Source organism: Lepidochelys kempii, chromosome 1 (genome assembly GCF_965140285.1).
Source record: "Lepidochelys kempii isolate rLepKem1 chromosome 1, rLepKem1.hap1, whole genome shotgun sequence".
In the NCBI taxonomy this organism is placed as follows: domain Eukaryota; kingdom Metazoa; phylum Chordata; order Testudines; family Cheloniidae; genus Lepidochelys; species Lepidochelys kempii.
This window is the reverse complement of record NC_136380.1, coordinates 187,729,053-187,750,600: the sequence shown is the minus strand read 5'-3', so window position 1 is coordinate 187,750,600 and position 21,548 is coordinate 187,729,053. Positions and strand designations below refer to the sequence as shown.

The 21,548-nt window shown below is 40.6% G+C and overlaps 1 protein-coding gene across 6 annotated transcripts in view; it reads right to left on the bottom strand.

Moving 5' to 3' along the window:
• LOC140895389 (DDB1- and CUL4-associated factor 6) overlaps positions 1-21,548 on the bottom strand; it is a 247,164-nt gene that overhangs the window by 136,421 nt on the left and 89,195 nt on the right. The window contains exon 1 of one of the 6 annotated variants that reach the window (XM_073304966.2): positions 21,235-21,502. The exons of 4 other annotated variants lie outside the window; for them this stretch is intronic. In XM_073304966.2, coding sequence (XP_073161067.1) covers positions 21,235-21,328 — 94 coding nt within the window. In that variant the 5' untranslated portion in view covers positions 21,329-21,502. Of the gene's footprint in view, positions 1-21,234; positions 21,503-21,548 lie in introns of those variants that run through there. One more of the 6 variants, XM_073304989.2, reaches the window with a different exon arrangement.

Here is a 21,548-nt window from a genome sequence, read left to right as displayed (position 1 = left end):
ACCTTGAAAAGGGTATTGATACAGTAATGCATTTGGCTGGACTGCAACATAAACTGGCCTGGACAAATGCATTTTATAATTCTTGGAAGAGAAAGTAATTTAAGTCTGCAAGAGTTTTCCCATAATATGATGGATAATCCTTATACAATATATGTTAATACAGAAGTACCCTTCCTATACTGGAGTACATAAACAATTCCAATCTCAGTTTTTGGTTACCCGACTGTATTTGTCCAGTTAAACCTCATCATTTCACAATCTTTTAATGTCTCAGTATTTCCACTACAAAACCCTAGTTTCAAATTAGTTTAATTTTGCAAATATTTGATTTAACTTTAAAGTATAAGATCTTTGGGGGCAGGGACTGTCCTCTACTAGCTGTTTGTACTCATTTAGCACAATGGGACCCTGACCTGGTTGGCCTCTAGGTGTTACTACACTGTAAACCTTAAACAACAAATAATGGACCACAGAAAAGTTTATTCCACTATTGAAGTTAAATTCAGCATATGGATACAAGAATCCAGAGTTACTCAACCTTTCCCAGTTTCAGATGCAGAGCAAGAAAATTCTATAGCAGAGAATCATTCTTGTGTGATGTGCTACTTCTGCACATAGTACTTTCTAGCAGTACTAGCAGCAAAAACTAAACTGGTGAGGTGTATGTCCAGGAATAGTATGTGGACCTCTGCTGGGAATGAGTGTATGGAGAGGCTGAAGGGGACTGGTTTAACAAAGAAAGCAAAAGCTAGGACAGAGGTGGGCAAACTATGGCCCATAGGCCACATCCAGCCTGTGGGACCATCCTGCCTGGCCCCTGAGCTCCCAGCCCAAGAGGCTAGCCCCCAGCGCCTCCCTTGCTGTCCCCTCTCCCCACAGCCTCAGCACACTGCACTGCCAGCACTCTGGCCCACCACTCCTGCCGGGCAGCAGGGCTGCGAGCTCCTGCTGCTCTGAGCGGCATGGTAAGGGGGCGGAGAGTGGGAGGGTTGGATAAGGGGCATGGGGTCCCGGGGGGCAGTCAGGGGACAGGGAGAAGGGGTAGTTGGATAGGCGTGGAGGTTCTGGGTGGGGGGTCAGGGGATGGGGAGTTTGGATAGGTGTGGGAGTCCCAGGGGGCCTGTCAGGGGTGGGGGTGTGGAAAGGGGGTAGGGTCGGTCAGGGGACAAGAAGCAGGGGGAGTTGGATGGATCGAGGGTTCTGAGGGGGGCAGTCAGAGGGCAGGAAGTGGGAGGGGGCGGGGGCCAGGCTATTTGGGGTAGCCTTGCCTACCCTGCCCTCCATGCAGTTTTGCAACCCCGATGTGGCCCTTGGGCCAAAAAGTTTGTCCACCCCTGAGCTACGACCTAAGTTCTCCCCCTTCAGAGACATCTTTCCTCCCCATCCATTAGCTCTATCCCAGAGCATTCAACTCATATTACTGGAATTTATTTCCAAATGCTAGACTGAAAGTTTGCCTACAGTTATTCCAAGAGAATCTTTCCCTAGAAATTGCCAACTTTCTGAGAAAATAAAGGCTAATCAAGTTACAACGAAAGAGCTCCAATAATAAAATTAATTCCTTCAAATACACTTCAGAATCAAAATTCTGTCTCCATACAGGTGCTTTTTGCTGCATATTTTGTAAAATCATAACATGTCAGCAGATGCCAGCAAGTAGCTTAGGCTGAAAATTTAGCTTACAAAAAAGGGATTAATATACAAGAATGGAAATGTATTCTACATGAATAGAAATGTTTTCATTAACTTAAAAATTAAGAGGGCTTTTTAAGAAGTTTTGGGGTTTCTTTAAATATAAACTTTCTCCTGTGGCATTGGCATCTGGAAGATGAGAACAAGGACGTTAAATTGACTGGCTTAGCTTCATCTTTCAAGGAAATGCAAAATATAAATAAAACACCATACATTCAGTTTCAAGATTTGAAACAGTTTGTGACAGCTACTAGGCTAAAAGACAATATGAAAAACAAGAGAAACTCCTCTCGCCCCATCAGCAAGATACAGATAATATACTGGTGAGAAGTCCATCCCCCCCAACCTTTGCTCCTGGAAGGAGGGAGAGAGCACTGTCCCAGACAGCGCTTGAAGCCACCCCAAACTGCTTTCCCTGCTGGACGGAAATTTTTCACTGAATATCATTCTCCTAACCATCGCAGAGATCCTATCTTCTACTATGATGGAGAGAGGGAAAGAGTGAGTATTCTACCCTCTCACCAGCCTTTACTGTTTGGATCCTTCTCTCCAAGTGAATAGCTCCAATGCCTACCTCTACATGCTGCTAATAACTTTCCGAATTATCCTTGCCAATTTCATTTTCATCCATGTGATTCTGATTAGTTGCAATGAAACCTCAATAGTCACGTCAATTTCATTCAGCTGCAGCTTGGGAAAATTGAGCCACAAAAGAGCAGTCTGTCTACAGACTCAAACACAGCAATAGTCCAGTTCACATTCAGAACATTATCTTGCCAACAATTAAGGCTAGAACATTCTTAAATTCTGCAAAAAGTTAATGGCTTACTTTATATATTTATGTTACTCCTGTCACCAAACATATACCACTCACATCAAGAACTTTCTAACTCACTCCTAGCAACTGCATTTTTCAAGTTCAGTTTTAATCCAGCATCCCAATGATAACACCAGTAAGGATATTTTAAAGATGTTTATCTCGATAGTACAATTTTAAAAATAAATGTGAACTTTTATTTTTAGCTCTCCTTTCTTCAGTGTCAGATTTCCCCAGTTCACCTTTCACCATCACCCCAGTTGTCTCTTGGGGTCTTCCCACTATGGAGGACTACCACACTTCAAATTGGGGCCCCTCCAAAACCAGAGCAACCGCAAAGGGCTATATAGTTTGTAACCTAAACAGAGGAACAAAAGGAGGGTTAAGGTTTAACCTAAAACTTCATGAAGATCTTGTTCTCCTCAACCATTTTGCCTCATCCTTTCCACACAAACACATTGCTTTGGGGTAGAACTGTGTAGGTCTCTCATAGGAGAGATGGATAGGTACATCTGCAAGGTAATAATTGTCAAGGAATGATAGCTTAATGACAGCTTAATACTCAAGCACTTTACACATTTGAAATCTTAGTCTAGCATTTTCCATTGGAAAGAACAGACCATTTCATGAACAAGGTCTAAACTAACTGAAACTTTTTATTTGAAGTCACATCATCCATGGTACCCAGAGCTGAAAAAGAGATAACCCCTTTTCTGAAAAATAGCAATAGATCCTATTTGTCAAATGAATACTCATTTATCTCAAGCTGGTTCTTACCAAAGCCAAGTTCCTCGGTGCTAGCTTGCTGTGACATTTTAAATGCCCTAGTTTAAAACTGAAACAGAGCCAGAATTTGATCCCAATGCAGAGCATCTGTTAACTTGTACCCTAAAAGCATTTTAAAATGACATTTGATTATCCAAAGTGGAGTTTATACAGTATGGAACCACATTTTTATCGAAGTAGATGACTTCACTCTCACATTGGTCATTTGTCCTGAACTGAATATACTGAACTCTGAACCCTGATCCAGCACAATTTTCAATCCACAGTGTAACACACTGCTTTTCCTTCTCCTGAAAGAAAACACCCACCAATTTTAATACAGCATGTTGATGTTTTGTATAGTAATTAGGACTCTACACGGATATAACAGACCACCTCTCATCTGAGGAGCTCAACACTCTCTAAAAACATGAAGTAAGCCCTCAAGAACACCTGTGAGCTAGGCCAGTGGGTTATTAGCATTTTACAGATGACGACATTGAGGCACAAGGAGTTTAAGTGATTTATCCATGGGCACACAGTGAGCTAGTGACAGAAACAGAACCCAAGAGTTCTGACCCCTACTCCTTTAATCAAAGTACTTGATCACATTCCCTTCCAAAACTATATATTTATGTTACAGCTTGTTTTTAAAATAGATGTAAATGGTATGGACATGCAGAAAAGGCAAAATATATTTTAAATCTATGAAAGGGTCTACTTCCCTTTTTGATAAACAAATGCTTTATTACAGATATCTAACTCCACTGACTTGGTGTTATGTAAACCTATGTTCAAATGCCAAGTCACAGTTCAAGAGTAGAGCTTCAAGTGTTAAGAAATAAGTGAACTTTGAAACACTGACAATATAGTACCAACTACAGAACAGGGGGGACATAGTCTGCCCTGAATTCCATCCTGTGTACACCCAGTGAAGTCTATGGGGTCTTCCCAGAATGTAAACCAGTGCAGAATTTGATTCCAAAAGAAAAAAAAACATATAGGAGGCTTAGCAAACCAAGTGAGCCTGACTTTTTGTAATTCTTATATATTTCTGTATGATTAATAGGCTGTTGAGTGTTTTTGAAAAAAAGCTTTCATTTGGACTCACCTCTGTCCATTTTATCAAGGCCCAATTAACACCAGTTACAGTGTGCAAATTAGATTTTGTTTTCATCAGTAGTACTGTCCTTATTCCACTTTCAAACATATCTCAGACTCTAAAACAGTCCATGGCTAAATATAAACTCCCCTTGTGTTCTTGATCACTGATAAGGTTACAAGCACTGGAGTTTTAAGCTGAAGTAAACACAGTGTCACAGGGACAAATTTGTTTAGCCAGTCACTGTTTGATATTTAGCGTGTTATATGCATGAAAAAGTACAACTCAATTTTACCTCATAACTGAAATAAAAGAACATATCGTGCATCTTTAGAGAAGCGAGGTGTTACAGTGGCAGACTTTTTCATCAACCACAACTACCTCACACAGACGTTCTTACTAGCTTACATTATTTGCAAAAATAGCTTGAGAATGCATTTTTATGCAAACATAGTAAGTATTCAGTAGTTGCACACACTACTCCTAATGGGAAGCAAGCATCTCACAATTTCTTATACCAATTAGGTAATAATCACTCCTAGATTCTGGAGGGAATGGTCATTGTGACTAAGCTGAAGGAGGAGAAAAAGTTAACAGAAAGGCGCAACTCAATGTAAGGGGAATCTGAATGTCTTTCTATTCTTCCCATGCCTAAGAATGCCCAAAACACCTTAAGTTTAACTAATTGAGCAAACCTACCTAGTCCACAGTAATCAGTACGTATGATTTGTTTTATCAATAAGCCTTGCACATAGCTTTGCATTGGCCAAGTGAAAAACTTCAAATTCTGAAATAAATACCAAGTATTTGCTTCTACACTTATCTTGAATGAAGAAAAGTCTATTCAAAGCCACATTTTCTTCTAGCTTCACTGTGAACTTCCCAGTAGTGTCAAGGGGAAGTCCCCATACACAGAACGTAGACAACTGTGCACAATGCTGTGCAATGGCTAAAAATGTCTTGTGCAGCTGTTTGTTGTGGAATCATGTGTGCTTAAATGAGTCTTCGTAAACGTTCTTCCTCCACCACCACACATTTTTGACAGGCCTTTATGTTTATTTATACTGGTAGGTGAATTACTCCTACAATAGTCAGGGTGGATAAAAATCAATGATTTTTTTTAATCAAAATCTGATTTTTTTGATAAAATGCTTTTTGAGGATAAAACCTATCTAAAGAGAGAGTTTTAATTAAGATACATTATAGCTCAAAGATATCTCATCATGGAATAGGGATTAAAAATCCCAATTTTATAATATGAGACAATATATTCATGTAATATTTAAGAAAAGTTCTGTGAATGAGTTCGAATAGCTCATGAATTAGGGACCCAATCTTATGGTGTTCCAGGGACTTCTGTATAGATTATTTAGGTTAATCTTTCTATCTACCCAATGGGACTCAGTGCTCAGTCGAGAAGATATCATCAGAGATGCTTAGTTTTGCAGTTCTCAAACTGTGGATTTGTGTCTCCAGAGGTAACGTGCTTGTTAACAGCAAAAATGTTTTTAAATAAATATAGAGAGGTGAGAAATAACAGACCTCAACCCTATTGTCCCTCTGCAAATTTGTGTATACAGAGTCAATCCCTTAGCTCTCTCTAAAAGTGAGAAGTTCCAAAAAGTTCAATGAAGTTCAAGATTGTGAGGGGTGAAATAGATTTGGACAAGGAGAAGAAGTCTGGAGATAAATGTGAGAAGGGAGGGACAGGCAGCAGAAACAAAAGTGAAACTATTTGAGCAGCATATTCCAGAAGTCTTGAGGTCTTTCTGAGTATAGACTTCATTGATTTGAGATCTACCATACCATCCTCTCACTAGAAGGGAAAACCTATAATGGCAGCAGGCCATAAGAGAGACCCAGTTTGGGAATATTTTAATTAAGTTAATTATGCATGCAAAATGCAAACAGTGCAACAAAGAAATGCAAGGCCTTGTTACCCAAATGAAACATAATGAGAAGTGTTCCTTCTCAAGAGGAAGCTGCCGTGAAGATGACAAAAGGAACATGTCTAAACATACAGGATCTTCAGGTTGGTAAACTTTTTTATTTCATACTTCTTAAGAACTGCTTGTCTTCCTTCTGGACTATTCTTGAATTCTCATGTTTGAGCAAAAAAAATATAGTTGTTACTCTATGGTACTATCATTTTAGATGCAGTTTTGATAGATAAATAAATAGCTGAAATAGCCAGATCTTTCTCTTACAATTTCACCTTTAAAGCAGTACTGAGAGTCAATGAATGCAATGAGTAATACTAAATGAGCAGTATGGTAATAATAATTAAATAACTGTACTGACTTATTTTGTTTAGGAGACTCCATCCTCAACATACAGGATTCTGAAGACTATCCACCTTCAAGATCACCATCATTTTCTATAGTTTCAGAGTTATCTGCCAATGATAGTGTTTCAGTCACATCATGTACGTCACATAGCCACAGTATATCACCCGTAGCAAAAAGAAAAAAAAAATCTCCATCATTCAGAAACAACCATAGATAAGTTTGTGATAAGAAACAGATTACAAAGAGATAATTGATGAAAAAATTGCCCAGTTTGTTTATACAACAAACTCTCCTTTCTGTAGGATTGAGAACCCATACTTCATTAACATGGTTCAGCAATTAAGACCAGGATTCTGTCCATCCTACAGAGCAGATGTTGCAGGCCAAGTTCTGGATAAAGTGTATGAAAGAGAAACTGAGCAGCATGCAAAAGGTCTAGAGGGTGAAATTGTTAACCTGAGTCTTGGTGGGCGGAGCAATGTCCACAATGGTCCTGTTGTATGTGCTTGTGTGACAACGAAGAAGGGAATGTCTTCCTTACAGAAACAATTGACATATCAGGAAATGCACACACAGCAGAATACTTACAAGAAGTTGCAGTAAAAGCTATAACAAACTGTGAAAAAAAATTCAAATGTCTAGTACGCAGCTTGGTCACAGACAATGCTGCAAATGTATCCAAGATGAGAAGAAATTTAGAAGAGAGTTCCAAGCTAATAACATACGGTTGCAGTGCTCATTTGATGCACATCCTAGCCAAAGTCTTCAGTGTTCCAGAAATAAAGGTGAATGTTGTTGAAATTGCAAAAGACTTCTGTAACAACCACTTTGCAGCAGCTTCTCTGAAAAAAGTGGGAGGAATCAAGCTAACTCTCCCACAAGATGTGCGATGGAATTCAGTAGGGGACTGTTTTTTGAGCACTATATCAAGAACTGGCCTAATCTGATGAGAGTTTGTAAACAAAATCGTGAAAAAATAGATGGCACTGTCACACCCAAAGTTCTCAACATTTGGCTTAAGAGAAACGTTGAACACGTGTTGAGTACCCTGAAGCCTATTTCTGTAGCCTTGAACAAAATGCAGGGAAATAGCTGTTTTATTTCTGATGCTGTTGAAATTTAGAAGGAACTGAGTGAGATCTTAAAAAGAGAAATATGCAATGACAGAGTTAAATTACAAGCATTAAAAAAACAAATGGGACAAGCACTATCTCCAGCTCCTTTTCTTGCAAATATTCTCAATACTCGGTACCAGGGTCAAACCTTAACTGCTGAAGAGGAGTTGGCTATGACAGACATCCAGCAATCATCCCTCCACAATGCCAACTATAATAAACTTCAGAGCTAAGGGTGAACCATTCAAGAAATATATGTTTGCTGATGATGTTTTAAAGAAAGTCACACCAGTGAACTGGTGGAAGTCACTTAAGGACTTGGATTCAGAGACTGTTGAAGTGATCATTTCACTTTTAGCAGCTGTAGCTTCTTCTGCCAGTGTAGAAAGAATATTTTCTTCCTTTGGACTAATTCATTCCAAATTGAGAAATCATTTGGGACCTGAAAAAGCAGGAAAGCTTGTTTTTCTTTTCCAGATTATGAACTAACAGGAAAATGAAGGTGAAGATGACTGAGTTAGCTGCAGAAGCCAATATTTTAAGTTTCTCATGTTGACATGGCTTTTTTTTTTTTTAATATTTCATTTAACTATTTTACTTAAAAACAATTTTAACAAAAACAAACCTGATTTTAAAAACTTGAATGTTTAACTAAATTCAAAAATTCATGTGCTTGTTTTGTTAAAACAGTGTACATTTGCTGTTGAAGAAAAAAATCCAGAATACATAACATTGTTGTTTTAGTTAAATAAAACAATTTAAAAGTCTGTCTGGTGATGTTCTCCTCCTATTCAGCATGGCAAGAAAATCCTCCAAGTATTAATGATTAACCTGTTGAACTGGAGACAGTTCACCTCCCAATGACTTCATAAATATCTGCTTCAATTACCTTCGGTAAATGAAATAACCAAACAATCATTCATTTTCTGTATGATTGCTGAACTATAGCTGTAAAACTAATCTGAAAAGTTTTCAAAATAAATCACTTTAAAAATGTATAGTGTGTACCTTCTAAAAATAAAACCTACATCTATCTGAGTTGTGAAGAATATGTATTAAGATTATAACAACCAACAAGAATGCACTTTTATGTAGAAATCCATGATTAAATCGAGTCTTCCTGACTAGTGATTTAAATCGAATCGACCCCGACTATAGTGACTGAAATGCATGTCTGATATTTGCTATATTTAGTCCTGGACCTAGATCCAGAAACCAGTTTAGGATGGTGATTGTTAAGGTCTAATGCTTCACAAGCTACCAGACCCACAAGCAAATGTTTTATATCAGTGGAAATATACAATGTCAATATTCAAATGCCAAACATTAAGCTCTAGTGGTTAGTGAGGTAACACATGGGGGACACAGTTACAAAAGTGCTTAGTTGGAAGATCAGTACAAATGATTTTCCATCACTGATTGTGGACTTGAGAAAAAAAATATCAACCCTTGCTCCCCGAAATGTATATTTTGTGGTCCCACCAGGTTCCACAAAAGCTTCAATAAGACAAAACTGTGGGAGGTAAATTATAGTAAATTATCATTAGCTTGATATTTAAAGAAGGAAAAAACACATTAGTGAATGTTCTATATGTTTACTAGAATTTAAAATGAAAGTTTGTCCATAAAATGGAATTAGCACAATGGCTTAAGCATCCCTTCTGACAATGTAGAGAAAATGTGTGTCAATTTATTAATTGCTTTTTGTTTTGTAAAATATCATTTATGAGCGTGGATTAAAATCATCTTTTTTGTAGCAGGAATGGACTACATCTCAGAAACTGTAACAGGGACACCGAGGGGGCATCAACATTGAATACGCCTACCCTGGTGGGTCAGTGGGGTTGCTACCAGCAGAGTCACTGACTTGGGTTGAAGCAAGGAAAATCCTCAGCAGAAGATAATAGAAAAAGGAATCTCAGCCTGCTTTTGAGACACAAAATCTCAAGCAAGGAGAGCCATTCCACCTCCAGAAACAGAAGCTATAGCTGAAGGAGTATGGGAAAAGAGGGGCTTGGCCCTTCTTCCCCAAGGACATTGACCAAACACATTCAGGAATGGTGAGGATGGTGGTTGGAGAGGAAGAGAAGTTGAAGAGTTTAAACTTATGTAACTCTCCTGTGCTATCAGTAAAGCATGTGTGTTTAAGAACTTTCTTTGCAATGTTAGGATTTCTTGCTCTATCTGCCACACATCCTCAAGAGTTAAACTATAAACCTTACTGCTCAATGGGTGGAGTTCTTGGGAAGCATTCAAGGCAACTGGGGAGGTTCAGGAGGTCAGAATACAGGTTTCAGGGATTACGACAGTTGGACTGGGGAGTCCCACATCCCAAGGAGAGGTGGCAGATAGAGATCCAAAGGTTGGGTCCAGTTACAACTATCTGGTGACATTCCCTTTAATTATAATCCAGTTATTTTTAATTATTTTTAAAAGGAATTTGTTGTATTAAATTGTGTACATTCATCCCACGAGTCTATAGGGGTTTTATTTTTTTGTAACTTATAAAGTGCCCCTCATTAGAGATACAGACACTTCGTAAGACATTGCAGCATATTTTTCTCTAAGTCAAGCTGAACTGTGGGTTAGTTCCTAACAAAAATGGAGAATGTCAACACAATATACTAATAAGAATATGATACAGTTGCATGAAGTATTTTCATCCTTTACCTTACTGCTGCTGATACTTATCTTCAGTGGTTACTTTCACACAGAGCTGGCAGGGTCTGCATATGTGCACTGAGCATTGCCTCAAACAAATGCAGGCAAGGACAATCTTCTTGTGACCCAGATCACACCTGTTGACCAGTCAGCAGTAGTATTAGTGCTGCCCTGAAGAGAAATTCAGTTCAGCTGTCCTGAATGCCATGGTTTAAAGGACTATATGCTTCACAAAAAAGAGACCGAGAAAGATTCACAGAGAAAAATAAAGGCCTTCTTAACGGCCCAGTGAGGCCCATGCTCTAGATTTAGTGATCCAACCTGGTAGCTCCCCATTCACACTCAGCTCTTGCCTACACTTGGGAACACCCGAGATTCAGCAGGAGACAGTTTATATGTATACAGGACTCATTACAAGATGAAGGTGCAAATAAACCATGAAGCTGTCAAACATTCAATAGCAAGATGTAGAAAATTATGTATAAAGTAAATAGGCTTTCTGTATAAAAAACTCTCTTTAGAAGTATTCATTACAGACTCGGTGGAAGGCTGCAACTTCCAATGATGCAATGCATTTAAAGTTAGTAAAAACTTAGGGAAAAAAAACTCTCCAGCCTCTTGTTTGAGACTATTCTGAATCTGAAGTATGTGAAGAAAATACATTCACATCTCAGAACTGAATAGAATTTAGGCAATTCATTCTCAATTCTGTGCCCAGATCTTTATCCATACAATAGCCATTAATGCTGGTCATGTAAAGTTTTATTAATAGAATTGAAAATATAATCCTTTTAAAAATAAAATAGGCAAATACTTGCATAATTGACCATGTCAAATCACAGATGGCAACATTACTATTCAATTAGGAAAAAAAACACACTACTCTTGAGTTTCTGAAGCATAGAAAACTGAACCAGCAATAGTTTCAGCAGCTTTTAGTCATTTCCTCCTAGTTTTACTTCAGATGGACATATTCACAGCCTAGAATAACACAGTGCCAAAATACTAGCGATACCCACTCCATGAATGCTTCTGATAGGGAAAGAAGCGTAGGTGCTTTTGCAAATCAGAGCCTAGGTCACCTAGAAGCATAGGTCCCTTTGACTTTGAATACTTCCGTTGCCAAGTGACTTGAGTGCATTTGAAAATCCCATTGTTAGCTGAAGTGTTATCATACAATTCAGCATCTTTCATATACTGGCTAGATACTGCAACAAGTACATTATATATTGAGTTCTCCTTTCTCATTCAGTACATATCTCATATTTTACCCCTTAATTTAAATAGTGCCTTTAACCATAAGTGATTCTAAAGTGCTTTATAAACTATACTAAATACCTCCAAAGTACAAAGAAGCAAAAGAGACTGACAGCGTGCATGTGGGGCAAAAAGTGGGTTTTTGGTCAAGGACACCAGCATGCCATGGCATTTCTAGCAAGATAAGATGTACTGACAGAGGCACATGAGGAAGCTTACTAAACGTCTGCATGCACTAGCTCTTGCTCAATTTGGCATCATTAAACTCTCACTAATAAAACAAATACAACCAAAATAGAAATTGTGCTGTTTGCTGAAGTGTGGCAAGTTCGATTACACTGCAGGAGTTTGTCTGGTCTGAATTCCCAGAGTGATGAACAAAACATCCAGGTCATCGTACAGAAAATGCAAAATTCAGCCAAGTCCACAGGATGCAACAAACCCGCATCAATCACAACACATACAGCTTTTTTTCAAATTAATGTTGCTATATTAATGGTGGTGGTTGCATCACTATTATTCCATAAGACAACCTAAAACTTTTACTTTGAGATAAAACTTATTATTTACATAAACCATAAAGAAAGGTAGCCTCACTTTCATTTTTGTAGCCCGATTAATGGTATTCTACAACACTTTTACCCATTTAAATACTACATGTGCTCAACACCTTTTGAAGACTCCTTACATTTTGACCTATTGCTGCTCATGGTAAATATGTTGTGCTATAGCTTGTATAGCTTTCATTCAACAGATTTTAATATACCATGAGCTGAACGTGCTTTACAGAAACCTCTCTCCTGTGGCACTATAATCTCTCCATTATAGGTTCCCTCTTAATTCCCTTTTCTTTCTCCACTCAAAAAAAAAAAAATCTGATTTGACATCAAATTTTGGGGTAAGGACAAGTGAACTCAGAAGTTCCAAGTGTCCGTTTAGTTCCACCAAGTTACAGATAAAGATCCAGACTAATGAAACCCCTGGGGTCTGCAAAATTGGTCTGAATATCTTGCAAGAACAGGTCTTTCACATAAAACCCCGTAACTTCTAAACCATTCAGAACCTCAAAAAAAGGTTTAAAGCAGCTTGGTTCTAAAAAGAATGAAAGTACCAGTGGGAAGGGTCTTTATTTTATCAGAAATGGGTCATCCATTCTTGATTATGAGCTCAACTAACTCCATAAGATGATGCAAAATGTCCCAGCAGAAATGCAGCTGGAGCACATCTTCATCTTCCAAAGTGGGAAGCGGGGTTGTTTCCTGTACACATATTAACCCAGAGGCTCAGATCCTACATCCACACTAGTGTTAGCAGTGGTGGATTCTTACCATTTTAAATCATAATTCTCAGGGTATTTGGTGTTATTCTTGAATACTCAACTCCTGGAGCATGTGACTGTGACAACTTCAGCTTTCTTTTAAAAGTAAATTCCTAGCCCACATGGTTACTGAAAAAAGCTTGATAACACAAACCCTAAAGGCATAAAGGCCCGAAGGCAAAGAAACCAAAATTCATTATTTTTTAGATATCATGATTTTGGGGGGCTTCACTCATGATTTTTGAATGCTTGGGGTTGGCAAGAACTAGGTTACAAAGAACTATGGGGTTGGGTGCTAAAGATGCAAGAAGGATTAAGAGGAAAGAACAAGGGGACATCCAACGAAATAGACAAAATTATTCATCTATTTTATTAATCAGTAATTAAACTTAACCACCCAGTGCATAAAAACCTATGAAATGTATGGTCACAAAATGGAATAACCTGGCCATGAGTAAAGTTTCTTCCATCCTTCAGTGGTCACTTTGATCCTGAAGCATGGGGTTTATATCCCTTATACATTTTTGTCCATTCAGATATAGCTGGAGATGTTTACAATAGCTATGTAAATGTCAAATCCTTTTCTGAATCCTCATTGATATTTGGTGGCAATATATTCCATAGATTAATTATGCACGGAGTAAAAATTTTAAATTATCCATCTATTTTGTTGGATGTCCTTCTGTTTTATGACAAAGGATAAATAGAGGACTCAATTTTCTCATTTTCATTCTCATTCATCATTTTATATATTTCTATTACAGTAAACAATGTTATATGATAAGCATATGAAGACTGCCAACACAAACAGAAAATTTAGGAAATACCATAACCAGGATTGCTCATGCAACATTAATTCTGCCACTTTGTGCATACACATGAGGATACAATCTCTCAGTAGGGACTTAAAATATATCAGCCAGTTTTCCTTTATGCCCTATTTTGTTGCCAAGCTAAAATAATTCTAATATATTAAAGGCACAATTTTCCTTTATAGAAGCTTTGTTAGTTTTGCCATGTTATACTATTTTAAAAACTTAAATATATTTAGTAATTTCTGCTAAATTTCCTGGCATTAAAATAAGGCTTATTGGTCTGTAATTGCAAAGAGTACCCCAACACATTTTAAAATATAGGTGTAACATTTGTTATTATTCTATTCTCTGATATAGTAACTGATTTTAGTGAGAGATTATATGGCAGGATTTATTAGTGACTCATCCATGGTCTACACTACAGAGTTAGATTGACATAAACTGCCTTACTTCAACCTAACTCTGTAAACATCTACACTAAAATGGAGCTCCCACTGATGTAACTTGCCTATTACATTGACTTAATAACTCAACCTCCGCGAGAGGCGTAGTGCTTCAGCTGATGTAGTCAGGTCAAAGCAGTGTAACTGTAGACACTGCCCTGCTTACACTGACTGTTGCTGCCTTTCAGAAATCATCCCACAATGCCCCACGCTGGCAGTTAAGTCGGTGTGAGTGCTCCTAGTGAGAGCACAAGGAACATAATATGGACGTGTAAAACTGATTCGATTACTGTGGTGGTTATGCATCCACGTAACTTAGGTCGACTTCATTTTGTAGCGTAGACTTTCCTTCAGCCTCTTCATTAAGTCCTTCAGAACTCTTGGCTGAATATTAACAGGTCCTGATGATTTACCACTCTTTATGGTGTAAAACAAGGAGGTGCAGAAGCAAACTGACAGTCTAGGCACTGACTATATCTCATCTTTATTAACTGAAAAGAGTATGCCTGATGTTGGTACTGCCTCATCATTCTCTGTGGTGAAGAATGATACAAAGTAGTCATTTAGCTTCTCAGCAATGTCACTATGCTCCTTAAGAGCCCTACATAATCCCTGGAAGTCCACAGAATGCACAAATGCTATCACAAATTTCCTGTCTCTGATAAACAAAATAAATTCCGTTCTTAAATATATGTTCATGTTTTAGGTTATATGTTCTTTCAGATTCCCTATTTGCCTTCTAATTACCATCTGGCATGCCCAAATATGGCTGCACTCATTGCTATTGTTCAGTGAACATTATTGATAAAACAACTTTAGGGGGAAGTTGAGTTATGTCCTTCTGAAATCCTCAATTACTTTTATTTGAGAAAATCTTTTGTATATACCACAATATATCACTGCTGTGCTAGTATTCTGGGCACATGCCAAAGAGCAGTGGAGGATGCTACACATCAGGACCAACACCATTCACATTAAAATAGCAGTCAATCATTTGAGTCCTTGTAATCAGACACTGAAGATGGTTCTTTTTCAAAGAGCAGTTAACTTGCCAGAAGTATATGAGGAAAAATAACAAAGCAACTCTCCCCCCACCTGTTTCAGAGTAGCAGCCGTGTTAGTCTGTATCCACAAAAAGAAAAGAACAAGTCCTCCTTTTCTTTCCCCCCCCCCCCCCACACTGGTTTGTGTTCATTATGTATATTTTATTTTTTATTCAAATTAATGCCAGTGGGGTGTTAGGCTGCAAACAGGTTCTACCACAGTTCTTTATTGTATAGACAGGACCAGCTAACCACATATATAAATTGGCTAGCCAGTCCTATCTTCCAGGTCTATGTATAAGAGAAGACATCTGCTATTCTCTCCCTGGCACCAGCAACTGAAGTATTACCAGATAAATGCCCAGATCTGATCCCAGTGCACTGAACTGCACACATTCCAGTAGTTATTTCATAGATTTCAAACCATCTGCATATTCCAAGAGCCACAAAGGAATAGTTTAATATTAAAGTCTCCCTCTGGTAAACAAAAACAGATGCCTTCAAGTACAGAATTTAGCAAAGTACGGTTTTGTTTTTAAAAAAACAAAACACAAAAACCAGAGATTATGAGGTGTTGCATCATATCAAAAATATTTGGCAAGCTTAAAAATTCCAGATTAGCTGGAGGAAAGAAAGTAGGAAAGAAGAAGAAAAGGTAATAAATTGGAATATTTGAGGGGAGACTGTTATTTTGTTTATTGCTGTGCCAAATAGCGTGCCAGACGCTTTTGAGAATCATTCTGAATAACAAACTAGTAACGAATTTCTGTTTGTAAAATATTTTAGTATTTCAGAGTATGGATTTGCTGTGAATTATCACCAATGCCAAATAGTTTATAAAGAGAAGTCTTTCATTATAGAGTTCAAAGTAATCTTCAGCAGCACTATCCCTCCCACAGAAAAGCAAGTAGACCCTAGTAATATGGAATACTTCCAACAAATTATTAATCTGTTTTCCTCTTTGCAAGGCAACATTGCTGCTACTTTTTCATTAAAGATTCTAAAATATACAAGATATCACATTTATATAGCTGCTTTGATTCTGAAGATTCCAAAATGCCTTAACATATAAGCATTTTAAAGTATCAGCCTCTCTTACGAGCACTGACTTCATTCATCACTAAAATCCTACCACCATGTCAGCTGTTTCACAGCGCACTACAATACCACACACCAACAATGAACAGTTTAGGTCTAGAGGTGGCAAATAATATTGCATCTAATTAAAACTGCAGAGGGCCTTTCAGAAGACAGAGTAATCATCCAAAAAGGAATTTGAATAGAATACCATGATTTACTATTCTACATTTGCAAAAGCGCCAAGAAATATTTAATAACTGAAAGTTGAGAGGACCTCAGTTTCATATCTCATCAAAGAGATGGCACTCCCAGCAGCACAATTTCATCTACTAGGACACTGACCAAGATGACAGAGTGCCACCTAATGAATCACCAATAGTTTCTTGCAGCACCTTTGTCTTCCTCGGAGATTTCAAATATGACCACTGATTGAGTCTAATTAACTTGCAATGCTGACAAAATCACAGCTGCAGGTATAACTGCAGTGATATGATGGGCTTGATTGTCTCCTCTATCACTGCAGATGGGATCCTTCGAGGCATTTGCCGCTCAAACACACATCCACAAACTCACCCTTGCAGAAGCCCCTCTTTCAGAATGCCATCAGGAGTTTTATAGGACTTCAGAGGGACACAATGGGGACAATTGTTTAGAAACGTTTCAAGATCAACCTCCGTTTCCTGGCACACCTAAATTCCTCCTGTGGGAAATCTACATAGGACAGTACAATGTAACTTAGATATCTTTGTTAGACTAGCTACTGTAGCAATCCAACCTGTCAACCTAAGGTGCTGAAGATGAACCAAGTTTACTATTGGAGCTCCCAATCACTGTAAGGCAGTATGGGTCATTTGACTGCCAGCCCATTACTAGACTTTCAGAACAAGCCAAGTGGCATTTTAAGTAAAAATTACTAGGGAAAGGATTATAGACTGCACCAACCTCTCCAATCTTTCACTAGATTGTAGATTACAGGGAAATATTACCATATGCAGTAAAAGCTGTTTTATCAGGCATGTTAGGAGAATGGGAGGGTGCCAGTAAGTGAAAAATGCCAGTTACCTAAGAGGGAGGGAGTTTGGGTGCGGGAGAGGGTGTGGGGTTGGGGCGTGGGAGGGGGCTCTGGGAGGGAGTTTGAGTGTGGGAGGAGTCTCGGGGCAGGGGGTTGAGGCGTGGAAGGGGGCTGGGGATTCCAGATGTGTGGGGTGCTCACCTCAGGCAGCTCCCCACAAGCGGCGACCTGTCCCAGATGCTCCTAGGCAGAGGTGGGGCAGGTGGCTCTGTGTGCTGCCCCCACCCTGCCCCGAGTGCTGGCTCCACAGCTCCCATTGGCGGGGAATTGCGGCCAAAGGGACCCATTGGGGCAGCACCTACGGGCAGAGTTAGCGTGCAGAGCCACCTAGCCACTCCTCTACCTAGGAGCAGCAGGCACAGGTCACCACTTGCGGCGAGCTGCCCGAGGTGAGTACCCCCTGGATCCTGCACCCTGGAATCCCTCCCAACCCCCAACCCCACACCCTCTCCCACACTTTGAACCCCTCATGGTGTTCCTCCACCTAGGAACAGCAAGGACATGTCAACGCTTCTGGGGAGCCACACGAAGCCAGGCAGGGAGCCTGCCAGCCCCACACCAACCAGACTTTTAACCAGACTTTCTAGGAAGATTAGAAATGCCGGTATACAGAATTTTCCGGTTGGTATAGGGATGGATAGCACAGCTTTTACTGTAAATGAAAGACCCAACACACCATATACATATAATAGACACACAGACACACACATCTTCCTCACACCACATTACCAACAATACATTTGGCAATATATTAACAATGGGGTTTGGGGGCAGAAGGGAATAGGATAATCCATTTTTGTTTTGATTGTTTACCCAAAACAGTTTCAATAGATTTACAGAAAAGTACATTCAAGGCCTGAAGCATTAACATCAGTGGCAGGCAACCTGCGGTCTGCACACAGCCCATCAGGGTAATCCGCTGGCGGGCCACGAGACAGTTTGTTTACATTGGCACAGCCACCCGCAGCTCCCAGTGGCCGCAGTTCGCCGTTCCTGGCCAACGGGAGCTGCGGGAAGCAGCTGCCAGCACATCCCTGTGGCCCGCTCCACTTCCCGCAACGCCATTGACCGGGAACAGCGAACTGCAGCCACTGAGATGTGGGCGGCCGTGCCAATGTAAACAAACTGTCTTGAGGCCTGCCAGCGAATTACCCTGATGGGCCATGTGCAGCCTGCAGGCTGCCCACCACTAATTAACAATATATTACTATACAGACAACAAGACAAAGTGTGTGTTTTTTTTGTTTTTAGAATAAGAGTTCTGTCTGGTAGAATATCAGAGTGGTGGAATGGATGATCAGGTGGTCCTTAGAAGATTACTGAGACTTTCACCTCTAAGTCAGTCTATATCACTACGGACCAATAAACTTCGCCACCTACTGGCTGTCTGGCCATAACCTGTATGAAAGGAGTTTGTGGTCTCATTCCAGTTTCCTGCTGAACCATAGAAGAGACCTGTATGTGCATGATCAAATGCATGTTAATCGCAGACATGTCCTTCTGATTAAGATCAGTTTTACTAGAGACCAAAAAGTGACTACGGCATAAAAAAAGTAGCACCTTGATTAGCAATAATTTCTGGTTTTGGTACAAAACCAAGCAGGTGTGTCAATGACTTAATGGAGTTGAACACCATTTATTTTTAAATAACATTTTGGGTACAATTCAAATATGTCCTGGTCCACTCCAGTACTGAACTGCAGTTAAGGTCTGCACTTCTTTGGAGCACCTTACAGTAAGTTTGCAGTAAGGACTGAGCAACTAGAAACAGAAGCCAGCTAGCAAGATTACATAGGACTGGCATCTCACTGAAATACTAACCATTACTATAAAATTATCAAACTTTTTGATTTAATTAGAAACTGTTAAAAAACCCAAGGGCTTGTACTTTCCATTTTTTTTAAAAAGACATATACAAAAGTTATATTGGACAAACATCCATAAGGAACCTCCTAACATTTTACAAATAAAATTGACTCCTCTCTACCCACTTATATCCCCATTCAACCTCTACAGGAAAAGGTTGGGAAAAAAACAGTAGGTCTAGCAGTATCTCCTGAAGTTCAACAAATTAGTTTGTCTAATTTTGCCACCAAATTGCTCCCATTCCCTCTTCAAACTGGGGCACTGTTTTTTTATAGGCCTTTATAAGCACCAAGTCACCTGGGTATTCAAGTTCTATCACCATATCCATGCTCTAGGCTGATTACCGTTGTCAAGGTATGACACAAGGGGAGACAGTCACAAATATTGAGAATTTACTAGGTCAAACACCACCTTAAATTTCTCTGGAAAACCAACTGAAAACCAGAGCAGATCATATACGGAAGCCATAGAAATATAATGCTTCTTCACAAAAAGAGAGCATTATACTTTTTAAATTGGTTCTTTGATTTAAAAAGTCACAGGTGTTTAGGTAAAATTTCACTCCAGTGGCCTTACTGTACCCAATTTAAAGGAATACTATATTCCTATTACTATTCCAGCATAACCTAGAGGCCCTAAAAGAGATTGTATAGTGCCTAGCACAACTGAGCTCCAAACAGAGAAGACCTGTCCCTTCTCCTAAGAACTTTTTTTGGGGGGGGGGGGGGCAAGTGAGTATAAAACTTAACACAGTAATTGTGGCTTTCCTCCCACCCTAAAATTTCAAGTTATTTTGTAGTAAAACACTGGTGTTGGAAACTTAAAACAGCAGCAATATTTGGGTAATATATGAGAGCTAGAAAGTAACACTCACTAATCTAATGTTATTGTCTAAGATGAATAAAATACAAAGAGCAAACACACAGCACCAATGGGTGAGAATTAAGTGGCATTTTTAAAAGCTACCCTTCTTAATGATCCTGAGATGTTTTTAACACAAGTAAAGGGATATTAAACAAACAGCTGTTTTAAGATGATCGTTTCAAAAGTCATCTGAGCAGCACTGCCAGCTCAAGGAATCAAAAAGAGGCACAATCTGCAAAAACAATCACAGTAGCATTGGTGTTCACATGCTTTTGTCAATAACTCCTGAGCCACTTCACCGCAAGTTGCACTAGCTGCCACAGACAGGGCTCTCTGACTGTTCAGAGTAAGCATGCAAAGCATTTTGTCACTGGACTGAGACGCTTTATTACCCCCCGGGTCCGTTTTCTGGACGGGAAAGGAAAGACAGAGCCAGGCAGCCGAGGCCGGGCAGAGAGGCGTTACGTTTCCACCCGCTGAGGAGGGTTCGCACCATGGGTGCGGGGAGTCGGGGTGCGGGGACGCCGCCGCCGCCGCACCCCCCCCCCCCCGGCTGGAAGTGGTTCCCATCACAGAACAGCGTTGACCGTGGAGTTCAATGGCTCTCAGCAGCCTCACGACACAAACGGCTCCAGCGCCCCTGCTTCCTATCCCCGCAAAATCCTTTAGACGCGGGGGCCCCACCCAGGGGCCGGGGCCGGGGACTGACTTTTCACGCGGTGACTGACATTTCGGGGCAGCGGTTTCTCAACGGCCCGCAGAGAGGCCGGGGCCCGCAGGGAGGGCACTGACCAAAGCCCAGTGACCGGGGCCGCGGGGGGGTGGGGGAGGGCAGCCAGCCGAGCCACAACGTGTGCGACACACACACACACACACCGCCCCGCCCCGCAGCTGGAGGGGGAAGGGCTCAGCTGTCACTGTCGCCTCTGGCGCGCGTGCGGGGCGAAGCGTCCCCGTCCGTCCCCCCCCACAGCGCCCGGCAGCTCCGAGCGCCCGGCAGCGCCCGCCCCCCACGGCTGCCCCTCCCCCTGCTCACCTAGGTAGTGTCTCCGCAGCAGACCGGGCTCCTCCAGCCCCAGGCTCCGCTTCCGCACGTCCCACAGCAGGTGAGGGCAGCACCCCCGGGACATGGCACCGCGGGGAGGGGAGGCTCAGACTCTCCGCCGGCGGCAGCCGCCCCCCACGCTCACCATGGAGACCCGGCCGCCCTCCCGCCCGCCCGCGCGGTGCTCGCTCGCTCGCTCGCTCGCGCACACACCCGCCCGCCGAGGAACGAGCAACAGCGGCAGCTCCTCCGCTCCCCACCCCCATCGCACCCCGCCCCTGACTCCGCCCCTGCCCCTGCCCCGT